At 44.8% G+C, this 14,209-nt stretch overlaps 1 protein-coding gene across 2 annotated transcripts in view; it reads left to right on the plus strand.

Moving 5' to 3' along the window:
* Positions 1-14,209, plus strand: part of emilin3b (elastin microfibril interfacer 3b) — a 42,696-nt gene that overhangs the window by 18,443 nt on the left and 10,044 nt on the right. For both annotated transcript variants that reach the window (XM_083769085.1, XM_083769084.1), the window contains exon 2: positions 11,683-11,805. In XM_083769085.1, the coding sequence (XP_083625211.1) occupies positions 11,683-11,805 (123 nt within the window). The remainder of the gene's footprint in view (positions 1-11,682; positions 11,806-14,209) is intronic.

Genomic DNA, 14,209 nt, shown 5'->3' on the forward strand with positions numbered 1-14,209 from the left:
TATACTGTGGATACTGTTCATATTTGATTTAGTTTATTTGTGTTTCATAGGTAATTAAAAAGAACGTAGCTTATACCCTTTTACAAAACAAAGGAGAAAAAAAAGAAAAATCAGACCTGTCTGAAGTGAGTGGTGCAACAGCGCCCCCTTTTGGTACCATAAACATACGGACAGACAGACAGAGGGACGGATGGACGGACATTGCTGGTTCTAGGAGTGGTTGCACCACTCAAAAACAGTCAAAATGGAGAGCGAGAGAGAGAGAGAGGGAGATGCAGAGGGGATGACAAGAGCCTGGGGTTGGATTGGAACTAGAGGCCAGCCAGCTGCTGGAAGGATTTGAGTTTTATTTATGTGGTATGCATGCACTCTGACCATGCAGGTGAGCCACCAAACGTCATTGTTAAACCCTTTCTCACGTGATTGTCCAAAACCTCTCCTTCTTGTCCTCGTTGCGTTCTCCTACAGGAAAAAAAACCCTCCATCAATCTGCCACCTCCTTAACACCATCAGAGGCCTCCGTCAATATCACGTAACCCATCTATGTGTACCAGTGGTGGAGGAAGTATAAATACCACAATGGAAGTAAAAGTCCTGTATAAAAACATGTTTTTGAGTATATTTGCATCAAAATATACTTAAAGTACTCACTATGCAGAATGTAACATTTTCTTGTGAGGTGTAATGGCGTGCAAAGAATGGAAATACTTGAAAAGTATACCTCAAAAGTGTATTCAAGTACAGTATTTGAGTAAACGCGCGATACTTTCCTCCACTGTATTCAACCCAGCAGTGCTCGTATATAGTACGCCCGTCAGTTCCAGGGCATGGCCGATGAAACATAAGCTCCATGGTGTACTGTAGCTTGTCTCCCTCCTCCACTGATCTCAGATCAGTCCGTGGATCAGTCCGTCTCATCCTGTGGTTCCCCAGTGGGTGGATTAGCATAGATCTTTTCTCTGGCCTGGAGCCGGGCCTCCAACGCGCCACATGCTCCCAAGCCAAATCCACTTTCTCACCTCCACCGCAGCTGCTGAGCTCATACAGCAGTCAAATCCCACCCTGTTTGAAAGCTGAACTCTGTTAAGTTTCATGTCTTTGCCTGAGATTCAAGGCCCAGGTCCCCCCCCCCCCCCCTCCCCCGCCCCGCAATAAGAGCTAATAGAGCCGGCCTGCTTACCCGGGGGAGAAATTGAATATCAAAAAGGACCTGCAGTTTCACAATAGAAGAGCCGCCTATAAGCTTTGGGCGAGACATGGTTATGTAGGGCTACTGTGGGTTGTCTTTGTTCTGCAGGGTACTTTAAGGCTCGAGTAAAGGCCTATTCATAGTTACTCCAGTTTTAGGTGATAAGGTGACCACCGCAGTGGTTGGGAAAAGTACAACATGGCATCATGCCGCGGGGATAAGCGACTCACCGCTCACTATGTTTTTACTAACCATCGTTTTATACTTTATCGAGTATGAATAGCCCCAGCAAGCACGGTCAGGACCTGGACAAATTAATGACGTCTCGATTGGGGCCAGATGAGATCAAGTCAAACCAAGACTAGTCACATCTGGCCCCGAATATCACCTGATTTCAACCAACATAAGTTTTACCCACTGAGACAGACGTCCCTGGATGAATCAGAGAGAGTCAGATCATATCATAATATAGTCAGATCTGGCCCAGAATAAGCTATATTATTTAAACTGGTGAAGACGTCCTGTAAATGACGTAAAGATCATCCCCATAATGGGCTGTGATCTGACCTATAGTCCTGAACGTCACCTGAGTCACTGGAGGAACGTCATCATGACGTCATTTGGCTTGCTGGGAGGCCTTAAGCCTTCTTGAGTCATGTGGCCCATATGGGGCTGGAGCCTATCTCCTGTTTCTGTAGCGTGAGGTGGCTTGATGTACAAGTACACCCCCTGGACTTGAATGTCACAAGGACTTTCCCCCAATCCAACCCTTGATGCTGCGTGCCAAGCAATTGTTCTCCATTGCCCAGGCTATTATGTGCAGGTGTATACCTTTGTACACTGTTGCTTTGTTTGTATGATGATATTTCTTCCTCTGACACTAATCTTTACAGTGCTTTTCTTACGCCTTTCTCTTCTGTACCTGTAACTCTTAACTGCTGTGCTGGCTCTGGCGACCTTTATGCATGATCAATAATGGTCTATCTGTAGGAAGACTTAAGTACAGCCACCTGCAGTTGTGTTAGTTATTGCCTACTCACTGTATGTTGGATTAACATACTCTACCGTACAGATTGGTTAAAATACTGTAACATTTTACATTTTATTCCATAGTATACAGTGCACGCACGCACGCACGGACGCATACACACACACACACACACACACACACACACACACACATGCTTACAGGCATCTTCAGCGGCCTGTGTGCGTGTGTCTGTTCTCACGTGTGACCACTTACGCCCACATGCTCACCGTAGACTCGTATTTCTGCCTATAAAGCCCCTTGTAATCCCTGTAGCCCCAGTTGTGTGGTCTGTCTCCCCCCCTCCCCCCCGGGCGTGAGACACAAGGGCCAGGTGCTTCATCTATCTCTGCATGTGTGTGTGTGTGTGTCCGTGCACATTTGCGCACATCCACGCGCGTGCCTGCAGATTCACACGGCTCAGCACGACTCTCACAAAGACACGCACACGCATACCGAAGTACACGTTCTCTCACAAAGACACGCGTTTGTGTCACTAACTTGTGAGGACATCAACATTTTATAATGGCGATTTTGGAATGCCAATTTTTACTTTTACATATTACCCTTTAAATATTACCCCTAATCCTCAAGCCGGAAATAGTGGATGAACTGGGGTGCATACTTAGTTTAGACTAGTCATTGGTTAGACATGGGTTAAGGTTAGGTTTAGGGTGAGGGTTTGAGATAGGTTGTAGATGTAGGACTAATGACTGGTTTAACCAATGACCAAAAACTGTCTAAACTAAGTACTGCACCCGGATGAACTATAGCTCACAGCAAGCTTGTAGATCCACTATTTATTTTCAGTGCACACAACACTGGCGCACGACTAAGTAAAAATAAATCAATACATTTTACTTCACAAGAGGAGAGCTCCCAAGTTCACTGTAACATGCATCCAGTGAGAAACAAATCATCTTGTCTGTTTCTCATGAAGTCAATTATAAAGACTCTGAGGAGGAGACTGAGCAGCAGGAGGAGGAGGAGGAGGAGGAGGTTGTGACCTGTGGTTGCACCGCCGGACCCTGACACTGACACACCAGCATGGCTGCGTGGCGCAGGGTTGCGTAGCGCGACGGGACGCAGCAGCTAGCGTGGGTTATAATGCTTTGATTCTCACAGAGCAGAGCGAGGGCCATGCAGGGCTCGCTAACTGTCTGTGAACACACAGACACCTGCTAGGATAGAATATCACACACACACACCAGAGACCATAATGACATGGACAGACCTGTGAGGAGGAATAGACAAAGACTCAGAAGGAGGGGGGGCAGAAACACAGAGACAGAGAAAGAAGGGGGCAGATAGACAGAGAGAGAGAGACACAGATAGAGATAGAGAGAGAGAGACACAGATAGAGATAGAGAAAGGGGGCCAGATAGAGAAAGACAGACAGACATCACACTCATTGGTAAGGCTTAATCTTTCCGTGGTTGTGCGCCATGTAAGCACTCCTGAATTTGTTTTAAAGCTGAGCTTCTGGTATAACCGAAGTACAACTTTAAGTGTGCACTAATAGCAGTACCAATAACAGCTGACTGGTGCCGTACAATTGAGAGGAGTGAGCAATGATGAATGAATACTAATAATAATAATGTTTTATTGCATTGTTCTTGGATTCCTTTTGTCTCATACTTTGGCAATGTGCAGTGCTTTATGAATTGTAGTTCAACTCAAACAGTGCTTTATGAATTGTCAATTGACTGACAGAGAAAAACAGAGAGTGAGTTGAAGGGAAACAAGTGGAGTGTACATCTGGATTCCATGATAGTATTAGGCACGGCACGGTACTGTGCGTGCGTGAGTGCGTGCGTGCATGCATGCGTGCGTGTTTGAAGGTCATCTTCCCAGATGTGCACCTGACAAACAAATTTGGGTTTGGGACAGTTTTCACTCACTGCTCAAGCCAGCGTGTAATGTGAGAGGGCTTGGACACGCACGCACGCGCACACACACACACACACACACACACACACACACACACACACACACACACACACACACACTAGTCAACCCTCCGCCAGTCATCCTCGTATGTGTATAGCAGGTTTTCTTTCCCCCCAGTCGGCCGTCAACTCTTTCACACGGTACAACACAGACAACAAGTCATAAAGTACATTTATGCCGTCGATAAATCTGCCATTTATGCGCCGGGAAACTCAACCTATTAAAGCCTATTTCAATTTTACAGTATGATTCTTAAAGCAGTCACTCAGTCACTGGTAACTGTAGCTCACACTGTAAAAAAGATTGTTTGGATATCGCTTGTCCTCACCTTTGGACCCTTCTCTAAATCAGCCTGCACCTGTGTGCATGTGTGTGTGTGTGTGTGTGTGTGTGTGTGTGTGTGTGTGTGTGTGTGTGTGTGTGTGTGTTTAGACTAGTCATTGGTTAGACCAGTCATTAGTCCTACAACTACAACCTATCTCAAACCCTCACCCTAAACCTAACCTCCCACGGGGCAGCACACCTAAACCTAACCTTAACGCATGTCTAACCAATGACTAGTCTAAACTAAGTATGCACCCCGAAAATGCATCTGGCCACTAAAGTGATTCTCAAGTGAAAGGTTGAGAATCACTGATGTACTGTCTAAACTAAGTACTGCACCGAACAAAACTCTATGCATTCTCACTGCAGCGCACAAACACACATACTGTATGCACACACACACACACACAGACACACACACACACACACACACACACACACACACACACACACACACACCCAAAAACTGTCTAAACTAAGTACTTAGTACTTTTAATGACCAGTCAATCGATTGTGTTCCGGGATCCGCTCGTAATTAGTCGGATCACGTGGCTTGGCATGCGGTTATAGGGTTATGGGGACAGGGTTAGTAATGGGACGAGTCAGACCAACAGAATAATGACGCTGATCCTCGTGTCACGGCTGTTTTAGTCTAATCTTTGCCTACGGTTAATGTGTCTTTAAGCAAAAAAAAACGAAATATTTTTAAAACAGTATATATGGATGCTGCCGGGTTGAATGCTGTCAAAGTGCCATGAGGCCCATAAGGATAGGAGTAAGGAGCCTATCTCATAAGGTATCTTGATGTACACCTTGAAGTACACCCCTGGACATGATGGTAGTATGTCCAGACACACACACACACACACACACACACACACACACACACACACACACACACACACACACACACACACACATGCACGCAACTATACTTGTGAGGAATCCGTCTTGAGAGATTAGTGCAGCCTTAACCCCTAAACCTAACCTCCACAGGCCGCCAATATAACCCTGACCCCAAAACGCAGACTCTTCTCCCAATTCTAAGCCTTTTTTGGAACCATAAATAAAACAACCACTTTCTCTTGTCAGGGAACAGGGGAATTGTCCTCACAACATCTGTTTCTCAATACTCGTGCGGACATTTTGGCCCTCACAAAGTATACAGTGTACACGCGTGCATGCGCACGCACGCACGCACGCACGTGCACACACAAACACACACACACACAAACACACACACACACACACACACACACACACACACACACACACACACACACACACACACACACACTATAAACAATCGGCAGTTGCCAAAAGCACTGGCGCAGCGGGTTTCTCACAGTTTGACAGAGCGTCCTCTGAACCTGTTAACTTGGCATAAAGGAGACCAGTCCTGTGCTTTCCCGCTCCTCGAAACACTTCTGTTTGCCCCGAAAAACAGCTGCGGAGCAACGACTCTCTGAGCATCACATGTTGTCTCCGTCTGGCAGGAAAGCCGGTATCTCCATGTTTACTCCCTGCTCGTTGTGTTTTAGGGTGGGTAGAGAGCAGTGGTTCTCAAAAGGACGTTTTCATCCAAGGGACAATTAAGGCACCCGTGAATTACATTCCTACTTTATTGTTTGAACACCATCATCCCTATATTCTGCAGGGAACATTGTGACACGTTGTGTGTTTGTAGATCGGCTATATTTTTGGTGAGGTCTTGGTGGTCCATATTACTAAGTATAGAGGGTTTTAAGTGGTTAAACTGAAATGATGAATTCCAGATATTATCAAAGTATTTTGCAGCACCGCTGGACGGTGGGTGCCATTGCACGGCACCCCCCACTTTGAGAACCTATAGAGGACGGATCACAACAACTTGCAATGGGCCTATACAGTACCAATGGGCCTATACAGTACCAATGGGCCTATACAGTACCAATGGGCCTATACAGTACCAATGGGCCTATACAGTACCAATGGGCCTATACAGTACCAATGGGCCTATACAGTACCAATGGGCCTCTATAGTCTTCAAGATACCTGTAGTCTAACAACACAACACCGATGGGAGCTCCACTGTTCTCATTCCCCCCAGATTCAGTGCAAACATGGCCATGAATTCTGTCAAAAGGCTCATGGAGAGTCACTGACACCCAATCAAGCCTGAGTGAGTGGCAGCTTGTTCATTGGCCACGCGCAGGTGTGGGAGGCTATTTAACCCATTCTGACCGGGCACCCATAGCAGATCTACAAGCTCATATCGCGCCACCGAGTGGCGCGATACGAGCTTGTAGGTCTGCTATTTTTGAAAAAAATCGAAAAACAACTGACATTTTTTGAATCTGATCTCAGGTCAGACCAGTGTGTGTCCAGTGGAAACCTCGTATGAATCTGATCTCAGGTCAGAATGGGATATAAGTGGAACTAGCTGCACTCGTTCCCTGATGCATGCTCAGATCACCTCACCGTGCGGCCTCGTCCTCTTGTCTCAACCTCCAGAACTCCAGAACACCGTGTGCTTCCAAGAACAAACCACACACACACACCGTATGTACCACAGCACACACACCACAATTGCCAAGTAAATTGCCACACCGCCGTGGCCAAACAGAATCCTCTGCCTCCTTTCATTCCCTACGGTCAGCCTGGCCGGCCGGTGGCCTTGCCTGCTCACCTCTGTCAGTCACTAACCTGAACTATTTCCGAGAGACACTCTTTCAAATTCATTCTACTGTTATGCCACCAAAATGTGGAATTCCGCACCACCACCAACCATCAAACTGTGTGACTCCCTGCCCTTCTTCAAAACCACCATAACCCATTCTGACCTGAGATCAGATTCTAAAAATGTCTTCTAAATCCTGATAGTTTTCTGAAAAGCTATGTTTCTATGTCAGTCGTTCTTCGATTTTTCAAAAATAGCAGACCTACAAGCTCGTAGTGCGCCACTCGCTGGCGCGCTATGAGCTTGTATAGATCTACTATTTTTCAATAGCTAAAGCATAACATAATTCTAACACCAAAAGGGGTTCCCGCCCAAAACCACCATAAAAGAGCACCTGTTGCATACTGTTACTAGTATTGATGATCTCTTGACTTGTATTAGTATTGTAGTCTGTCTTTATGTATTTGATTAATTGAATAGCCTATACACAGTGATATGACCACAATGGAAACAAACCTTCGGGGCATTTTGTGTTATCCTTTTGGCATTACTGTATACATAACTGTACATGATATCTGTGTACCTGTAATGTTAAATAACGTCAAAAAACGTTTTGGACATACAAGGTTTCCACCCCGACAGGGACGATGTGTTCAACTGAACGCTTCCCGCTGTGAACGGAAGAAAATGAATGCTTCAACTGTTCAACATCATGAGAGAGAGAGAGAGGGAGAGAGAGAGAGAGATAGAGAGCGCACTGCAGCTCGGATCATCGTTTCCTGTAACACAGGGGCCAAGAAACATTTAACAGTTGCTATAGCTGCATTGGCAACACACAGAGAGAGAGAGAGAGAGAGAGAGTCTAGGATGATGCAAGCGGCTGTTTCCCAGTAGATTCTCGTCATTTTATGATGTGTTGCATCTTGAAGACATACAGTAATACAGTAATACTGCAGGACTTCAGTCCCCGGCTCCTAATTACACGTATCAATAAAGTAGTCCAGTGTACACAGGCCCACTTGCACGGTACTGGATCATTTTATAGCGTGCTCGGCTCGGTCCACCATGGTGCTTAAAGAGTGATAATGGACCGCTGGGCGAGCAGAGCCGGTCGCGAGGGGTCAGGGTGGACCACTTAATCTGAGGGTCTTCAATTATTGTTTTTTTTCTTCTTTTTGTTTTAGGCCAGCAAGGAAAGGACCACTTAGCGAGAGGGAGATGAAGCAAGGACCCTAAATATGCAGTATATTGTTTAAAATTGTGTTACTTATATATATTTTCCAGATTTTTTTGAAGCGTTCTCAGTTCACGTATATGATTATTTGGGGGGCGGGGGCTGAAAGGTTTGCAAAGCCTTTGGCCAAGTTGGTATTCTAAAGGTCTTAAAGTTCTTAAAGTGTCACTTTATGTGCAGATACCCTGTATACTAGTGTATACACTTTATGTTGATATGTTTACTGTTGAGTGAGCAAGCAATGATGTACATTAAGCTAATCATCCGGGACCCTGGCCCCCATTTTGGGAACCACTGCCCTAGGGGTCCCCGAACCCCAGTGGAAGACCGTCAGCTGTCCACGCTTTGACAGTGGCTCTCAACCTTCTCTGGGTCAGAGAACAGATCTTCTCTTCTTATCTGGGCTTCCTTGGCAGAAAACATTTGCAGATGGGCGGTGAGAACCACTGGTCTCTGATCTTTAGGACAAATCTAGAATGAAGTCGTCCGGGTATCAGAAGGACCCCCCCCCACCCCACCCGGTACACCCAGTCTAAGTGTCCCTAAGTCTGATACTTAAACACTAACAGCTCTCCCCCCAAGAGCACCACTCAGCCATGACTCTACATTTGGGCAATGTTTCAGCCCGATCAATCAGAGCCTCATTGACGTTCTCACAAAGTATGAAACGTGGGAGACAAAAAAAGGACTCTGGCACCGTTACCGTCGGCTTTGCGAGATTTGCTCCAGGCATGCACACACACACACACACACACACACACACACACACACACACACACACACACACACACACACACACACGCACACACACACACACACACACACACACACACACACACACACACACACACACACACGCAAACAGTTACACAGACTGACCCTCTCATACTGTAATACTTCTAGCTGGACTGCATGGTGACATTCATTGCATTGGATGGCTGGATCAGAAAGAGTGAAGAGAAAAAGGCTACAGTCCTCATTTAAATTCTCTTGTGGTCTCTTACGCTGTATAAAGTATACAGTCGCTTAGCCGCTTAGCTGACTGACAGCATGTCAACTAAAACTCGCCTCCCTTTCAGGACTGTTACGTATAAGTACCTGCCAACCTCGCATGCAAAGCACAGGTCTTGGAAGCTTTCTCTTTCTGTCTGAGTTGGAAGCAAATCCACGGTACGACTACAAAATGATTCTAGTAAAGCTGCTAATATGGAAAGAGGTGATCTTTGATTTTTAACTACATGAACCAGAGAGTGTCCCTATTCTAGGGTTGAACATTCAATGGCAGATCTACAAGTTATGAGCTTGTAGGCTGTTTTCGTGGAAGAGATAATGTTGTAGAGGGTTAAATATTATGGAACCTATAGTATACACTCCTGTGGGACTCCAGTCAATGAAGTATATAGGGTTTGTGTTGTTGAGTGACATAATTATGTGGCCTTGTGGGTCAGAGCGTCAGCCCTGAGACTGGGAGTCAGTAAAGAAGACTTAATGGTACCCAGTGTCTCCATGCTTGGCATTAAGCATCAACGGGTTGGATTGGGGGTTGAACTGTGACATACTAGTGTCATACATGTCCAGGGAATTTACCTCCATGTACATCATGGACAAACAAGCAGTCATGTCCAGGGGGCGTACTGGTACATCATGTGACATGCAGTACTAGCGTCATACATGTCAAGTGAATGTACTTGCACATCAAGCCATCTCACACTATACAGAAACTGTAATGTTTCCCGAGGCTATACTTACTTTCCTGACCCATCACAGTCACACATAAAACATATTCCAGGCGTCATGGGTTCAATGGAATGCTTTTAGCACATCTTTAACCTCTGCTGTTTGTTTGCTTGGACGTGTTGTTGTCCCTCCCTGACACTGTCGAAGAACGGGACAGAAACCGATCATAACAATGTTTGAAAACAACAGAGAAACAGCTCTACTAACAAGACATGTGAGCACGATAAGCCCTCGGCGCCTCTGGGAAGGGGAGCAGATTGATCCATTTCAAATGTTCACATTCTCTGGCAACGGCGCGCTAGACAACAGCTTATGGAATCTCTACGACAGTTAGGGCCGCAGAAAACGGTTTTAAACCATTTAAGCCGGACGTCGAAATATTTTAAATCCTGACAGTTTTCTGAAATACCTCATGCTTCTGTATCAGTGGTGCTCAATATTTCATGTGAAAATGATATGTAATTGGCCGCCGAGCGCCATCTGAAAATATGTTATTCCAGGAACCCCTCAGAAGCAAAGATTTTAGTTAAAAACGTTCGCTCTGAAAGAATATATATTCAAAGATTTTTCAAAAATAGCAGACCTACAAGCTCGTAGAGCGCCACTCGGTGGTGCGCTATGAGCTTGTAGATCTGCTATTTTTCAATAGCTAAACCATAACATAACGCTAACACCAAAAGGGGTTCCCGCGCAAAATGGGTTAAAACGATGACACATTCTTTAAGGATGAATTTAACCGGTTCTGACAGATAATCCTGCGTTATTCATTGCCGTTCTTGTCGTTGTCACTGTCGCCGGCTTTTCCATTTCAGCACTGCTGGTCTGGCCCGCTGCCTGTTTGATTGAAAACACCAGGGTGCTACGGGGGTTTTATTTGTGTTCGTTTATCTGTTTTGCTAAACAGATGTTTTTTTTCTACTGTAGTTATATAGCATCTAACCGTGTATATTACTAGGGACTACGCACAATTACTCGCTCGTCTTATCGGTATTGGTCGATATCGGCCATATAAAAATGCAATAGAGGGTATGCGTGTGACATCATCATCAAACCAGGTAGTTATGCAGGAATGCCTACTGAGTGGCAAAAAAATACTTTCTGGCCTTGACAGCCCATACATACAAACGGGAAAAAGTCATATCTAATTGCATTAAACGACATTAAACAATGTTAAACTCACTTTGCCTGTCACTTTGCCACTCGATTTTCCATTCACTTTATGCATGCGCATGCCGTCTATATCAGTATTGAATGTTTTCTGGGGAAGCTTTCCCCAGAAACTATTATGTGTATAGTCATTGTTTTTTAAGTCATTATCTGCACCCAGAATCTCAGTTACTGTGTAACAGGTGTACATTAAACCCTGCAATGCTGGAAAGAAACGTGTGTTGTATTGTAATATCGCCTTCGACCAAGACCAGCATGTACCAGTCCAGTGTGTCATTGATTGCTGACAAAGTGTTAACCTTTCTCTCCCGTCCGTCCTTCCTCTCTCTCTCTCTCTCTCCTCAGAAACCACTGTGCATACGTATTAACCTCTCTCTCTCTCTCTCTCTCCTCAGAAACCACTGTGCGTACGTGGTGCAGAGGAACATCACGTGCACGCTTCAGGACGGCGTGCACACGTACGTGAAGGCGGAGTACACCACCAAGTGCATCTGGGGACAGAAGTGTCCCGTTGTCATGTGAGTCTCTCAGATATAACATGGTAACCATGCAGGACGCTGGCCCCAAAACACACTCTCCCCCATTTGTTTTATTTTTTTCGTGGACCGCACGTCCCCACTGGTTCTTTTATTTTTATTTTCATTTTACTGAAGTTAAGGTTAGGAATAAGGACATAAGGCATAGCTTTAGGCATAGCTATACTGTGGTTACGTTTAGGAATACGTTTAGGTTTGGAATAGCTTTAGTGAGAGTATGTTTAGAATAAGGTATAAAGGCATTTCACTAAGGTATGCATATCTCTAGTATAGAGGTACTGAATCGACTAGTATTACTACAAAGTAAAAATCCTCAGCGTTGTCCATTCGGTTACATTTGTACACTCCAAAAAAGAATGGATAAGGATAACAAGTTAGCAACATGTTTTATGTTTTCATCCCGCAGCACAAATTGGCCATCCTGGGGACAAGTAACTTGAACTTGTCTTGAACTTGATAACCATGAGGATTGTTGTACTGTGTATTATTGTCTTCAAATTTCAAACTGGACTGGAGATGACAGTAAAAGTGTGTGCTAACGCTGCCCTCTGGTGGCTGTATTGTGTGCTGCACAGGCCGGGACTTCCAGGCAGACCATGCATGCAGTGGTGGAAGAAGTAGCCTTAGGCCTATATACTTTAAATCTGCACTATGTTACTTTGCTCTTCTATCACGGATTTGATCAAGCCTGCCTGCCTGTTCATGCTGTGAATCTTAACCAAGATGACTGTCAAAATGTCAGATCCTCCTGTGTCTAGTCTGGTGAGACATGACCTTTGACACATTCTATATGTCTCAATAGAACAGCAGTTTTAATAGTTTTTATTTATTTCTTCTTACTGTTCGACAGCAACGCTGTAATACTTTGCATATTTACCCCATGGTGTCTCGGTAGGACAGGCAGTACAGCACAAATGTACTTAGCTTCCACCACATCTGTGTTTGTTGGATAGCGTGCCGAGTCCAGGCCACATGGGGAAGACGAGGAATGGTGCTAATGCAATAACAATAATTGGGCTGGGGTTTGTTTTGTATTCATTTATTTATCCTTGTTGTTTTTTTCATGCTCAATAATGCCAAATTATCGACAAAAGATGTCAGCTGCTGTATAAGCGGTTCCTCCTGGCTGTGGAACGTGACCTTGTTTAGCACCTTCGCTTTATTGTACGTTGTTGACATGTGTGCAAATGATGCCAGCATGTCCTCCACGCTGTCGAGTGGAAACCTAGTATCTCCATATGTTAACCTTTTGGGTTTATTTAACGGCCTATACTTGATCATACTACACAGCGTCTCACACACAAGCATCTGCAGTAGCAGATCCACAAGCTCGACGCGTGTTTCGAGCTTGTAGATCCGTTGCTTTTGTCCTCAAAAGTGTGAGGTTAACAGCGATGATGTTCCAAAAGATCCAATGTAGTTATGATTTAGTCACACAAGCTCATGTCTATACGTTTCATTGGTTTTAGTATGTATAATAAAACCCATGCACAGACACACTCATGGAACCGCTTTCATTTTCAACATTTTTCAAAACAAGATTCACAACAAAAATAGCAGATCTACAAGCTATTATTTTCACTACTCGTGGCACTGTCATACGAAAAGGTAGGGCATGCATTTACAAAAAGAAGTTGAAATATGGAGATACAATGTTTCTGCCCGACAACAGCGGCAGAAAGTGCATGTGTGTATGCAGTATGCACGCACTGAGTGTGGGAGTATTGCGTGTGCGTGTGCATACACACTGAGCGTCTGTCTATGCATGTCCATGTGAGAATAGAATTAACTTTACATTGCATTTTTTTACTCTAATCAAGTACAGTATACTATTACCTCCTTTAAGTGAGTACTGTTGACAGGCAGAGATAGAGAGCTGAATAATGAGAGAGAGAGAGAGAGAGAGAGAGAGAGAGAGAGAGAGACAAAAATGAGGGAGGGAGAGACTAGAGTGATAACTCACTGACCTCACTTCCAATCGTCTGACACATCATTTACACCCCTAATCTCCCTCTAATCTAATCCACACACTATCCCACAGGAAACGGCCTACGTCGGCCTTCACAGTCCATACTGTTTAAGCATTTAAAATGAAATAACATTCAATGGAGGCAGTAGATCTGATAGAGAGGGGCATGCTGCTGTTCCACAGTGTAGGGCTGTGACAGCAACGGTGCTCCGTCCTGAGATAATAGGGACTTTAAGCAACAGCAGAAGAGAAAGGTGATGGAGCAATCGGTGTAAATGTATGACAGTTTATTTCAATAAACATGGTTATGACATATGGCGTTGTAGACACTACGTGGAAGTGTAATAGGAACGGCCGGAGCGGACTGCCATAGCCGTCGTTGCTTAAAGTCCCTAGTACTTCATGAAGGAACAGGAT

The sequence above is a fragment of the Protomyctophum parallelum genome (assembly GCF_964188405.1).
Source record: "Protomyctophum parallelum genome assembly, chromosome: 7".
Classification (NCBI taxonomy): Eukaryota; Metazoa; Chordata; class Actinopteri; order Myctophiformes; family Myctophidae; genus Protomyctophum; species Protomyctophum parallelum.